The 13,744-nt window shown below is 42.3% G+C and overlaps 1 protein-coding gene across 4 annotated transcripts in view; it reads right to left on the reverse strand.

Moving 5' to 3' along the window:
- TERF2 (telomeric repeat binding factor 2) overlaps positions 1-12,583 on the reverse strand; it is a 33,080-nt gene extending 20,497 nt beyond the window's left edge. For all 4 annotated transcript variants that reach the window (XM_024233281.3, XM_024233278.3, XM_024233276.3 and 1 more), the window contains exons 1-3: positions 12,168-12,583; positions 11,966-12,061; positions 11,167-11,297 (exon numbers count right to left, since the gene is read on the reverse strand). In XM_024233281.3, the coding sequence (XP_024089049.1) occupies positions 11,167-11,297; positions 11,966-12,061; positions 12,168-12,546 (606 nt within the window). In that variant the 5' untranslated portion in view covers positions 12,547-12,583. The remainder of the gene's footprint in view (positions 1-11,166; positions 11,298-11,965; positions 12,062-12,167) is intronic.
- Positions 12,584-13,744: the final 1,161 nt, after the last annotated feature.

Raw genomic sequence — 13,744 nt, forward strand, 5'->3', positions numbered from 1 at the left:
TATATGATAGAATAAAGTAGCTATCTCAAATCCTGTCTGAGAGAGACACAGATTCTTTAAAAAGACCACCATACAAAAAAAGGCAAGCCAACTGGGTGTGGTAGCTTACAACTGTACAACTGTATTCCCACACTTTGAGAGGCCAAGGTGAGAGGGTCGCTTGAGCTCAGGAGTTTGAGACCAGCCTGGGGAACATAGGGAGACCCTGTCTCTCCCCCAGAAAAACCCACCTAGCCAGGCATGTTGGTGTGTGCCTGTGGTCCCAGCTACTCGGGAGGCTGAGGTAGGAGGATCACTTGGGTCTGGGAGATCGGGGCTGCAGTGAGCAGTGACTGCACCACTGCACTCCAGCTTGGGCGAAAGAGCGATACCCCGTCTCAAAACAAACAATAAAAGGAAAATTGGTTCATAGATATTTTTGATCTTCACAGGGAAGAATGTACAGAGACACAGACTAAGGGGAAGAATAGCAAGGAAATCCATTAAGTACTAATCTGTTGCTTCTATCCTCAACGTGCTGATCACAGCCATACAGGGCAGAAGGCAATTGATGTCAAATGCCCTTGAATATGCAGGCACAACCGTTAAGTTCTTGCTGCGCAGGGAAGGTACAAAGTAAGTCTTCATTTTACTCAGATGACCATATCCATTTATACATCACTTTCAGCAGAAAAACATATGCTCAAACTATGCTTACTTTCTTGAATACAAAGTTTTTACTTTTTTAATCATACAGGTCTTACTATCTTTTAAAATTCTATCTAACTTGCATACAACAAAATTAACTTGTTTAGGGCATCTGGTTTGGAATTTTAACACATGTAGACCCCTATATCATCCACTACAATGAGGATCCAAAAACCTGCCTTGGCTGTCCTGTGTAGTCACACCTAACCCTGGCAACCACTGATCCCGGTGGCTCATAACTGTAATCCCAGTGCTTTGGGAGACTGAGACAGGAGGATCATTTGAGGCCAGGAATTTGAAACCAGCCTGGGCAACACAGTGAAAACCCATCTCTACAAAAAAGTAGTCAGGGTGGTGGTGTGTGCCTGTGGTCCTAGTTACTCGGGAGGCAGAGGTAGGAGGATCACCTGAGCCTAGGAATTTGAGGGCGGCAGTGAGCTATGATCATGCCACTGCACTCCAGCCTGGGCAATAAAGCGAGACCCTCTCTCTCTTTTAAAAAAAAAAAAAAAAAAAGGGCCAGGCGCAGTGGCTCACGCCTGTAATCCTAGCACTTTGGGAGGCTGAGGTGGGCAGATCATGAGGTCAGGAGTTCAAGACCAGCCTGGTCAGCATGTGAAACCCTGTCTCTACTTAAAATACAAAAATTAGAAGGGCATGGTGGTGGGCACCTGTAGTCTCAGGTACTTGGGAGGCTAAGGCAGGAGAACTGCTTGAACCTGACAGGCAGAGGTTTCAGTGAGCTGATATCGCACCACTGCACTCCAGCCTGGGCAACAGAGTGAGACTCCGTCTCAAAAAACAAGAACAAAAAAGCCATAAGTGTGTAGGACTTTTTTTTTAAAGGATGTAGCCTTGAGCTTGGCTCCTTTCACTCTGTATGATGCCTTTAAGGTCCATCCATGTTGGTACACTATCAATAGTTCACTTTTTCTTGTTGTTGGGCAGTATTCCATTCCATGCATGTACTATAGTTTATACATTCATCCACCGAAGGACATTTGAGATGTCTGCAATTTATGGTTATTATAAATAGAGATGCTAAAACATTCTCATTTACTCTAAGGTAAAACTTCTCATTTCTCTAAGGTAAATACCCAAGAATAGGATTGCATGGTCTCATGGAAAATGTGTTTATAAGAAATGGCCAAACTACTTTCTGGAGTAGCTGTATCATCCCGCATTCCCATCAGCAATATATGAGAGTTCCAGTTGCTCCACATCCTCACTAGTGCTTTTTAAAAAATAGGCTAGGTGTGGTGGCTCACGCCTGTAATCTCAGCACTTCAGAAGGCCAAGGTAGGAGGATCACTTGAGCCCAGGAGTTCAAGTCCAGCGTGGGCAACAGTGAGATCCCATCCCTATTTAAAAAACAGATGAAAATTGCACATACTTATGTACAACGTGATGTTTTGAAATATGTAACTAACACTTTTTATAGTCAGTTTTTTTTTAAATTAATTTTTCTTGAGATAGGGTCTATATCACCCAGGCTGAACTCAAACTCTTGGCCTCAAGCAATCCTTCTACCTCAGGTGTCCAAGTAGCAGGGATTATAGGCATGTGACACCATGCCCCACTATCAGTATTTTTTAAAGTTTGGTCCATTCTAATTGGTATTTGAATCTACTGTGGTTTTAATTTGTATTTCCTTAATGAGTAAATGATGTTGAACATCTTTTCATGTAATTTTTTTTTTTACCATCTACATTATTTTGGGTGAGCCTTTTGCCCATTTAAAACTAGGGTTGTATAGACTTGTTTCTTTTGAGAGCTCTTTATATATTCTAGATACCAGTTCTTTGTCAGGTGTGATTTGTAAATATTTTCTCCCAACCTGTAGGTTGCTTTTCCATTCTCTTAACAGTGTTTTTCTCAGAGCAAAAGTTTAAAACTTTGATTAAGTCCTATTCATCAATTTTTCTTCTTATGGATGTTTTTAAATTCTTATCTAAGATTTTTTTGCCTAACTCTAGAGGACATAAAGATTCCTTCATGTTTCCTCTAAGGTTTATGGTTTCACATTTTACATTTAGATTATAATTTTGAGTTAATTTTTGTACAAGATGTGAGCTTATGGTCAAAGTTCATTTCTGCATATGGACATTCAATTGTTTCCACACCATTTGTTGAAAAGACTATCCTTTTCCCATTGAATAGCCTTCACATCTTTGTCAAAAATCAATTAGTCATATTTGTGTGGGTCTGTTTTTAGATGCTCTCTTCTGTTCTACTAATCTCTATAGTTTTAAGTACTGTAACTTTCTCATAATTCTTAAAATTGGGTAGTATGAGTCTGACTTTTTCTTTCAATATAACACTTTTTGGTTATTTAAATTCCTTTGCCTTTCCATATAAATTTTAGAATTAGCCAGTCTGTATCTATAGAAAATCTTGCTGAGGCCAGATAGGGTGGCTCAAATCTGCAATCCCAGCACTTTGGAAGGTTAAGGTGGGAGCATCACTTGAGCCCAGGAGTTCAAGACCAGACTGTGCAATATGGGAACATAGGGAGACCCCATCTTTACCAAAAAAAAAAAAAAAAAAAAAAAATTAGCCAGGCAAGGTGGCACATGCTTGTGGTTCCAGCTATTCAAGAGGGTAAAGTGGGAAGAGCACCTGAGCCCAGGAGGTCGAGGCTGCAGTGAGCCATGATTATGCCACTGCATTCCAGCCCGGGTGACAGAGCGAGACCTTGTCTCATTAAAAAAAAAAAAAAAAAAAAAAAAAAAAAAAAAACAGAGAGAAAGACAAAGAAAAGAAAGAAAATCCTGCTAGGCCAGGTGCGATGGCTCACACCTGTAATCCCAGCACTTTGGGAGGCCAAGGCAGGTGGATTGCCTGAAGTTAGGAGTTTCAGACCAGTCTGGCCAACATGGTGAAACCCCATCTCTACTAAAAACACACTAAAATTAGCCAGGTGTGGTGGCACACGCCTTAAATCCAGCTCCTCAGGAGGCTGAGGCATGAGAATCGCTTAAACCTAGGAGACGGAGGTTCCAGTGAGCCGAGATTGTGCCACTGCACTCCAGCCTGGGAAACAGAGCAAGACTCCATCTCAAAAAAAAGGAAAAGAAAAAGAAAATCCTGCTGAGATTGTGACTGGAATTGTATTAACTCTATAGATCAATGGGAGGTAAGTGACATCTTAATTTATATTGTGTCTTCCAATCCATGAACATGAACATTCGGTCTTAATTTTTTTTTTCTTTTTTGAGATGGAGTCTTGCTCTGTTGCCAGACTGGAGTGCACTGGTGCAATCTCGGCTCACTGCAATCTCCACCCCCCAGGTTCAAGCAATTCTCCTGCCTCAGCCTCCCAAGTAGCTGGGACTACAGGCGCATGCCACCACACCCAGCTAATTTTTGTATTTTTAGTAGAGACGGGGTTTCACCGTGTTGGCCAGGATGGTCTCGATCTCTTGACCTCATGATCTGCCTGCCTCAGCCTCCCAAAGTGCTGCCTGGCCTTAATTTCATTCATCAGCATTTTACATTTTTCCATATACAGTTCCTTCACATTTTGCTAGACTTACACGTATTTCTTTTTCTTTCTGTTTTGAAGCCATTGTAAATGGCATCGTTTTGGTAATTTCATTTTGAATTGTTCACTGCTAGTATACGGAAATAGAAATATGACTGACTTTTCTTTTTTTACTTTAAAATGCTGTTTTCATGTGATGTATGACTGATTTTTGTGTTGATCTTGCTAAACTTACAGGATTTTTTTTGGTATACTTCATGAGATTTCTACATAGTCCTGTCATCTGCAAAAAGAAATAATTTTATTATTTCCTCTCCATTCTGCAAGCTTTTTCCCCCTTGCCTTATTGCACTGGTTAGGTCTTCCAGTATGATGTTGAATACAAGTGGTGAGCATTCCAATTTTTACCATTAAGAATGTTAGCTGTGGTCTTTTTTAGACACCTTTTATCAGGTTGAGGAAGTTCCCTTCATTCCTAGTTTGCTGAGTGTTTTTATCATGAACTAATGTTGTATTCTGTCAATTTCAGCATCAATTTATAAGATCATATGGTTTTTCTCTTAATATGGTAGACTACATTGATTGATTTTCAAATACTGAAGCAGCCTTGCATTCCTGGACTTTGGTTTCCTCACTCTGTCACACACTAACTGCATCTGCACCCAGGGCCAAGCAGCAGGAGAGACAGTGGAAGGCTATGGAATTTGTTCCATGTTCTGGGGATCACAGCTCCTTTGGTGAGAAAAAGAGTTCTCCTCCTTCAGTTTTAGATGTTTGCCCTGTTGCCACTGTCATTGCTAGGCAGCTGCTGCCACCAGGATAATATTGCCTGGGGGCCAGGGCAAGAAAGAAGCGAAAAAAGAGAAAAAACTGGGATTTCTTTCACCATCTTTGACCCTTGAGAGATCTTTCCTTGCTCCTCAGACCAGAAAGAGAAAGCTTCTCTTGGTGCTCTTTCTGTTCACACCTGGAGTGCACTTCCAGGTTTCAGGCTGCCTTTGAGTCTGGGCTGGGTGATACCAGAGAAGGAAAAAATGGTAAACTATTCATCACTGGTTTGGTGGAACTTCAAATTCTGGTCTCCTTCCCTATATGCCTATTTCCAGATAGAATCCTCAGATAGCTACTCCATGCATTCTGTCCAAGACTTATAATTACATTAAGAGGGAGAGACAGAAGAGAGTATGTTTACTCTATGTTCTCCAGAATTGGAACACATATTCTTCTATATTTAATGTGTGAAGCAAGAAAGGAAATATGAATGCTTTCAAATTGAAATATAGAAGTCTGCTTCAAAGGTTGTGCTATGAGCTTATCTTTTAAAACTATGTATTAATTTCCTGTGGGGGAAAAAATTAAAAAGATGAATCACTGCCTTTTCACTTGGCAGTTCTCAGAAGTAAGTATAGTTTATTCTCTTACGTATTTGTTAAGGTTTGCTAAGGTTTCTAAGCAATATCGATGGTTTCTGGATAAGTTAAATAAAAGGGAAATTCCAAGCACAGATTTTCACAATAGGTAAGGAGGTTTATGTTGGGAAGAAATGCCAGAAAGCACATATATTAACAAAGGAAGAGAAGAAGACCAAAACTCACAGAACTGAAGAATAAAGAAGCAGATGCAAAGAGAAGCAAGGCTGTTCTGGGAAGTAGCAATGTTTAAAAAGCCTCAACAAATATTTTTGTTTCAAATGTAAAGTTCTAAGAGAGTGTATCTGATATACAAGCACCCCAAATGGGGTAAGGCCCTCAAAGAACATCAAGCTGCTGTTGCCAAAGGTGCAGGGGACAATGCTGCATAGTAAAAAGCAACACATAAATGCTTCAAGGACATGCTGTATGTGTTGCTACCCCTTGTTCTCCAAAGAAACCTAACAGATCAATCTCTCCTTTAGTTATGAGGAGAAAACAAATATAGTCTTGATATAATTAACAGCTTGCAGAAGCAGGTCTCAAATTTTTGGTCTCAGGATTCTTTTATATTCCTCTTAAAACGTTAATGCAGACCCTCAAAGAGCTTTCTGTTTATGTAGGTTATATTTGTTGATATTCACTGTATTACAAACATAAATCAGAAAATTTTAAATATTTATTAATTCATTAAAAAATAACAATAAACTCATTACAGGGTAACATAAATAACATCTTTATAAAAAATTACGGCATTTACTAAGATAAAAGTTTAATGAGAAGGGTGACATTGTTTTTCATTTTGAAAATCTCTTTAATACCTGATTTAATATAGAAGATAGCTTGATTCTCATAACTGCTTCTGTATTTAATCTGCTGTGATGTGTTATTTTGGTAGAGTGGGGTTTTTTTTTGAAACAGAGTTTTGCTCTGTCACCCAGGCTGGAGTGCAGTGATGTGATCTCAGCTCACTGCAGCCTCCTCGCCTCCTGGGTTCAAGCGATTCTCATGCCTCAGCCTCCCGAGTAGCTGGGATTACAGGCTCGTGCCACACACCCAGCTAATTTTTGTATTTTTGGTAGAGACAGGGTTTCACCATACTGGCCAGCCTGGTCTCAAACTTCTGACCTCAAGTGATCCGCCCGTCTTAGCCTCCCAAAGTGCTGGGATTACAGGTGTGATCCACCATGCCCTACCTTTGGTTAAGGCATTTTTAAAAATCTGGCTTTATACACATACGAAGTTGAAAATGGAGGAGTGTTTTAATAGCTTTTTCAGAAAACTGTGGCTATTCTTGTTTGATTCTACACGAAACTGCAGTAAGTAAACTGTTCTTAATCTGTCACATTAAAGTCCATCAGTCAGCTGGGCGCAGTGGCTCACTCCTGTAATCACAGCACTTTGGGAGGCCAAGGTGGGTAGATCATGAGGTCAGGAGTGCAAGACCAGCCTGGCCAAGATGGTGAAACCATTTCTAATAATAATACAAAAATTAGCCAGGGGTGGTGGTGGGCGCCTGTAATCCCAGCTACTTGGGAGGCTGAGGTGGAGAACTGCTTGAACCCAGGAGGCGGAGCTTGCAGTGAGCCGAGATCGCACCACTATACTCCAGCCTGGGTGACAGAGAGAGACTCCGTCTACCAAAAAAAAAAAAAAAAAAAAAAAAACCATCAGTCTATCTTGTAGTTTAAATAGATCTTTCATCCATGGATGACTTCATAACATCATGCATTGATCATCTGGAAAATACTGGTTCACTGAGTTACGAAGATCTTCAAATGTTGGCACATTCATTAATTTTTTTTTTTTTTTCTGAGATGGAGTCTCACTGCTGCCCAGGCCGGAGTGCTGTGGTGTGATCTCGGCTCACAGCAACCTCCTCCTCCCAGGTTCAAGCAATTCTCCTGCCTCAGTCTCCCGAGTAGCTGGGATTACAGGTGCCCACCACCAGGCCTGGCTAATTTTTTTTGTATTTTTAGTAGAGACGAGGTTTCACCACGTTGGCCAGGCTGGTCTCGAACTTCTGACCTCAGGTGATCTACCTGCCTTGGCCTCCCAAAGTGCTGGGATTACAGGCGTGAGCCACCACACCCAGTCTAAAAAATATTTTTTAAATGTCAGTTGTTAATATTACCAATCTTCAGAAAAGACTAAGTATTGGGAAGCTATCAAGCACACGAATACAAGTTTCCCAAAATTCTGTTTTTCACTAGAAAGCTTAAACTTTATCACTGGCAACAAATACTGTCACTTGTTTTATGTGACAGGTTTGCTTTACTCATTCTCAAGAAAATGACTGCCAAATACCCAAGTGTGAACAACTATAATTTGTCAGTTGTTCTTTCAGGTAAAATAGTATTCCATAAAAAAAGCAGCTAGTTCAGCATGCAACTCTAATAATAACACAAGTGCTTTTCCTGGTAACCACCATGTTTTGGTATACAGCAGAAACATTTTAGGCATACTTCCTCTTTTTTTTTTTTTTCTTTTTTTCTTTTTTGACAGGGTCTTCACTCTGTTGTCCAGGCTCGAGTACCGTGGTGTGATATCAGCTTACTGCAACCTCCACCTCCCGGGCTCAGGTGATCCTTCTGCCTCAGCCTCCCAAGTAGCTGGCACCACAGGTGCGCACCACCACACCCAGCTAATTTTTTGTATTTTTGCAGAGATAGGGTTTCACTATGTTACCCAGGCTGGTCTGGAACTCCTAGGCTCAAGCGATCCACTCACGTCAGCCTCCCAAAGTGCTGGGATTACAGGTATGAGCTACTGCACCTGACCCATACTTTCTATTTCAACACACAAAATCCTGAAAAGATGTTTACTCATGGCTCTAGAGTTAATAAAATTCATCCAGTTTTTGCTACTTTACCAAAGACATTATTTCTTTTTTTAAAATTTTTTTTTAATGGGAGTTCTGGGCTTTTAAACAACTGTGACTAACATTCTTAATTAAAATTGGTAGTTTTAAAAAAAATTGTGGCAGTAAAGAATACAATGACTACTAGTACAATTACTACCATCTTGATCATGCTAAGGAATCACCCATTTTACTCATCCTTGCTTTTGCACCATCAATGCAAATGCCAATGCATTGAAAAAGTCAAATAATGTTTTGGTTTTGCTTATGAAAACAGTTTTGACCTCATGGCTTCTCTGAAAGGGTCCTGGGGACCTCCAGAGATCCCTAGACCATGCACTGAGGGTTCTAACTTAACAAATAACTTACTTGATAAACTTTGCAAAAGATTCAATATACTTTTAAATAAACTGTTTTGGCACTTTACAAAGCTTAAATGCATGAACAAAGCTCACTGAACCTGGGCGTCTGTGGAATTTTCCCGATCATTAACAGATTCCGTGACTGTAAATGAGAAACTTTTACAAAGTAAACTGAAGAGACGGATGAAATAATATCATTTAACAACTAGGAGATCAAGGTAATTGTGGTTGCCAACCTCAAAGGCAGCCCCCAATGCGCCTCACCTCTTGCGGAGACCCATTCACACTCTACCAGAGTGAGTCTAGTCTGTATGACCAAGAGCATATGGCGGAAGTGATAATGTGTCACTTCCAAGATTAGACTATACAAGAATGAGACTTCTGCCTTGGGTTCTTGCTCTCTTGCATGATTTGCTCTAGGAAAAGAAAGCTACCATGTTGCAAGCAGCCTTATCTGTGGAGAGGCCAGGAGCTGAAGTGTCCAGCCAACAGCCAGTAGGAAAGTGAGTCTTGTTAACAACTATGTGAGTATGGAAGCAGTTGAGTCTTGAAATGACTGCAAACCTAGCTGATAGCTTGACTGTAACCTCATGAGAAACCCTGAGCCAGAACCACTAATAGACTCCTGATCCTTGGAAATTGAAAGATAATATTAACTGTTTTGAGTTGCTTATTCTTGGAGTAACTTGTTACACTGCAGTAACAATAAGCATAAGATCTAGTACCTGGTAGAGACTGGAAAAGCAGAACAGAGTCAACGTAAGAAAATGGCTACTTTGAGAGCTTAGATTTTTCTAATAGATTTTTCCTAATGAACCATCCAAATAAGGAGCTCTATGAGCCTAAATAATAATAATAAATACACAGCTAAAAGATGAAAGCCCACAAAGACTCTTTCAGAAGAGGGGCCAGATGGTAAATCTATAGCCCTTGTATTCTAAAGGAGTTGCTACAGGTTGAACATCCTAAATCTGAAAATCCAAAATCTGAAATGCTCCAATGAGCATTTCCTTTGAGCGCCATGTTGGCACTCAAAAAGTTTCAGATTTGAGGGCATTTGGGATCTCAGATTTTTGGATTTGGGATGCGCAACCTAAATTCAATGTAAATATTCCAAAATCTGAAATCCAAAATGCTTCTGTTCCCAAGCATTTTGGATAAGGGATACTCAATGTGTACTTAACAGAAGTTAAATGAATTACTCTGAACTGGTACCCATTCAAAAGATCCTTAACAGTTCTGAAAGTAGGCATGAATTTCTCCTCCTTTGATAATGTCTTTTCTGGCATATGCCCCCCCTCAACCTAAACCTGATTTTCCTAGACTAAAAATGTACTCTTGAAATTATTCTTCCTTGGAAATGACTAATATTTAAGCGTTTTTTACAAGACCAAAAGTAGTATCTGCCCAAGGTCCTTAATTAAATAAATAAAATATGTGCACCTCATGCACACTAGTTGTTTTTAATAGGGTACCCAAGTACCTCGTACACAGCCAAGAGACAGAAGGTTTTCCTTGCAAAGCAAGAGTCTGTTTCTACCCCACCCCCATCTTTGGGATCCCATCCTTTTAGGGGTGCTCTTTTCTTAACCATTTCCCTGTTTTCTACCACCAGGGCAATGCTTAGCTGATGTTTTCCATCTTCACCTCCGCATCTGCTTCCACACCCCCCAGCCTTGGTTTCGGGGGAAGAAAAATCTTTTTCTGACTGGTTCCCACAGCCACTTCTATGTTTTAAATTAAAATAATTTCTACTGTTTGAAGCTACCTGAGCCACAACACAGTAACAATCCCAAATTCCTAGATACTCCATTAGCTTTTTTCTTGAATTCAAGAATACTGCCTGTGCCAGCTTTCTATCATTATTCTACAATTACTATTTTGCTAGCTGGCTCATTATCCCAGCACTTCTGATTCTAATCTATCTGTTCAAAAGGGATGTTCTCTAAGCCCCTCTTTCTGCAGACAGAAAGAACTCAAAGTCTGTACCACATTTTCCAAGGCCCCAGTTTACCTCCTTGGTTTATTATAAACAAGGGTGACCAAACCCTAGGCCAGAGTTACTTAAGGCCCTTGCAGAGTGCTCCCGAATGGTGCAGTAACCTCCAAAATGTCAGAGCTTCAATGCCAAAGCCATAAGGAAGACCACCCAAATCACAAAAACTGAGCACCTGCCATTACTTCCCAAGCCTGGGTGGGAAAGGAGACACCTGAAGAGATAACGTCTGTGTGTGTGCCTTCTTGCTTGCTTAATCTCTCCCCATTCCTGTTTTCCTCTGCCCCACACAGTAAAGAGTAAGTGCTGTATCCTCAAAGACCCCTGATTTTTGGTCAAAGAAAAAAGATATAAAAATAGAGCCTTACAGCTTCCTTGACCAGTTTTCTACTGGATTCGACCACTGCTTCTGTCAGTGTAAATTCCGTTTTAATCATCTCCAGCACATTGATAGCTGATTCCAGTGGTGTGAGCTCAGCCTCCATATCAAAGGAACAGTCTAGGACAAAGCACAGTTTTCATTTTAAGCTCTTTTCTAAGGGTAAAAAAGTTATGTCCAAAAATTTTATATATTTATGGAAATGGAGCATGCAAACACGGTAAGATTTGCATTTAATTTTTTGACATATTTGCTACAGGTTGACATACACGATAAGGGTCCAAATTCATATCAATGAATTTAACGTGATCATTTTTTAATACCTGTCAAGACCGGCAAAAAAATTATTTTTAAATACATGCATTTGCCTCTCAAATTCAGAACATACCCATCCACCTCAGATACGAGTGGCAAGAAACTAATAACAGCTAAATAGCTTTCAAGTTAAATTTAGAGGAGAAAAATGTACTTCTACTCTGAAAAACTCTCTACCATGGGGGAAATAAGATGTCCATATGAACATAACTCACTTTAGATAGGAGCAAAGTTGGGGTGAGCAATTAACAGGTGGGAGAAGATTTTAAAAAACACAGAAAAGCAGCCAAGACAACCTTAACCGGAGAAAACTAGAGCCAGTAGAGCCAGAAAACAGACCCATCGTAGAATGAAAAAGACCACTCTGATGGAAACTATCGCACTTTAACCTGGAATCCTTCAGTTCCAGATATAAGTTTTAAAACAAAACCCTACGCAAGTAAGCCCAGAGAAGAACACAAAAATAGCCATACCTAAATTTTCCCCTTCTTCAATGCGCGACAGACACTGCATAACCCGCAGCAATCGGGACACGGTGTGCTCCTTCCCCAAGGGCCTGACAAGCAAAGCTGGGAGAGAAGACATCGTTGGCTGGGAGACCCCCAGTCCCGACCCCCGGTCCCCCGAACCCCCTTCCCCGGCGCTCCAACCCCCTTCCCCCGGCCCGGCCCTCACCCTGCATGATGTCCCGGATCTGTCTGAAGTCCCCGTACCGGCTACCCCGAAAGGCCCGCAGCGCCTCGTGGAAGTAGAACTTGAGCACCCAGCGATTGACTGCCTCTTCCAGCCGTGCCTCCCCCGCGCCGCGCTCCGCCGGGCCCCCCAGCCCCGGCTCGTGGCGCCCCCGCCGGGCCCGCCCGCTACTGCGGGACGCCCGCCTGCCAGCTGCCCGCCCGCTGCCGTCGCTACTCCCGCCTCCTCCCGCCATCGCGTCCGATCGCCGCGCGCCCTCCCCGCCCTCCCGGCCGGGCCGCTTCCTCGGCTGTGACGCCGCTGGGTCACGCACGACGCCCGGGCCGGAAGCGGGGCCCGCCGTCCCGGCTCCCGCGGCCATGATAGAAACAGCGTTCCGAGCCGCCCGCGGGCTTCTGGGAGGGAAAGGACCGGAGGGCCCGGCCCCCTTCTCAGACGCCGTAGTTCCCGATGTGCCGGCCGCAATGCCTCCTGGGGCTTGAAGTCCACGCCGCCCAGGCCAGTGAACCCGGCGGGGTTTGCAGTCAACTTCGCTCCGAGTTTACAGAAAACAGCTACTATGCTAGGGACGCGGAACAGTGTATTAGAGACTGAAAAACAGGCCGGGCTTGGTGGCTCACGCCTGTAATCCCAGCACTTTGGGAGGCTGAGGCGGGTGGATCACCTGAGGTCGGGAGTTCGAGACCAGCCTGACCAACATGGAGAAACCCCCATCTCTACTAAAAATACAAAATTAGCCGGGCGTGGTGGCGCATGCCTGTAATCCTAGCTACTCGGGAGGCTGAAGCAGGAGAATCGCTTGAACCCGGGAGGCGGAGGTTGCGGTGAGCCGAGATCGCGCCATTGCACTCCAGCCTGGGCAACAAGAGCGAAACTCCGTCTCAAAAAAAAGAAAACCAAATATGTGCACCTTATTAAACACTTTGAAAATTGTGGAAAAGAGCATACACAGAGGAAAGTCTTTAAACAAATTTGTATTTTAACAAATACTATAATTATAAAGCAAAGACTAGTGTGATACCAATAAATAGAATGCACCTGGCAACCCAGCCTCTAGACATATACTCTTTGTAATCACAAAAATAACACATTTTGTTGTAGAACAATTAGAATAATAAGCAAAAGGACCACCCATAGTCCCATAGAGGGTCTGAGTCACTTTCAGATATATCTGATACTCCTGGAATTCACCAAACGGCACTTGACCAAACGGAGAACCTCCAGCTCAGACCTTAGTTCAGGATGGTGGTTGTGGGTGCCTCTTCCTGAGAGGCCCAGTAACTGGTCTAGCTTCAAAGATTGTCCTACCAGCCCCACTAGTCTGGAACCTGCAAAGATCCAGTTTGGGGCCACTCAAAAACAACTCAGAAGGGCAGGTGGCCATGTCCTTGAGGATGTGAATCCCATGCTGGACCTGTGAATTAATTATATCAGGACCTTAATATGTATAGTATCCTGGAAAGCCAAAAGTTCCATGAGGTACACGTTCCGGGATGAGAGAAGAGGCCTCTAGGTCTGACTGATCTTTGGTGATCATGGCTGCTTTTCTTTTTTTTCTT

Source organism: Pongo abelii, chromosome 18 (assembly GCF_028885655.2).
Source record: "Pongo abelii isolate AG06213 chromosome 18, NHGRI_mPonAbe1-v2.0_pri, whole genome shotgun sequence".
Taxonomy (NCBI): Eukaryota; Metazoa; Chordata; class Mammalia; order Primates; family Hominidae; genus Pongo; species Pongo abelii.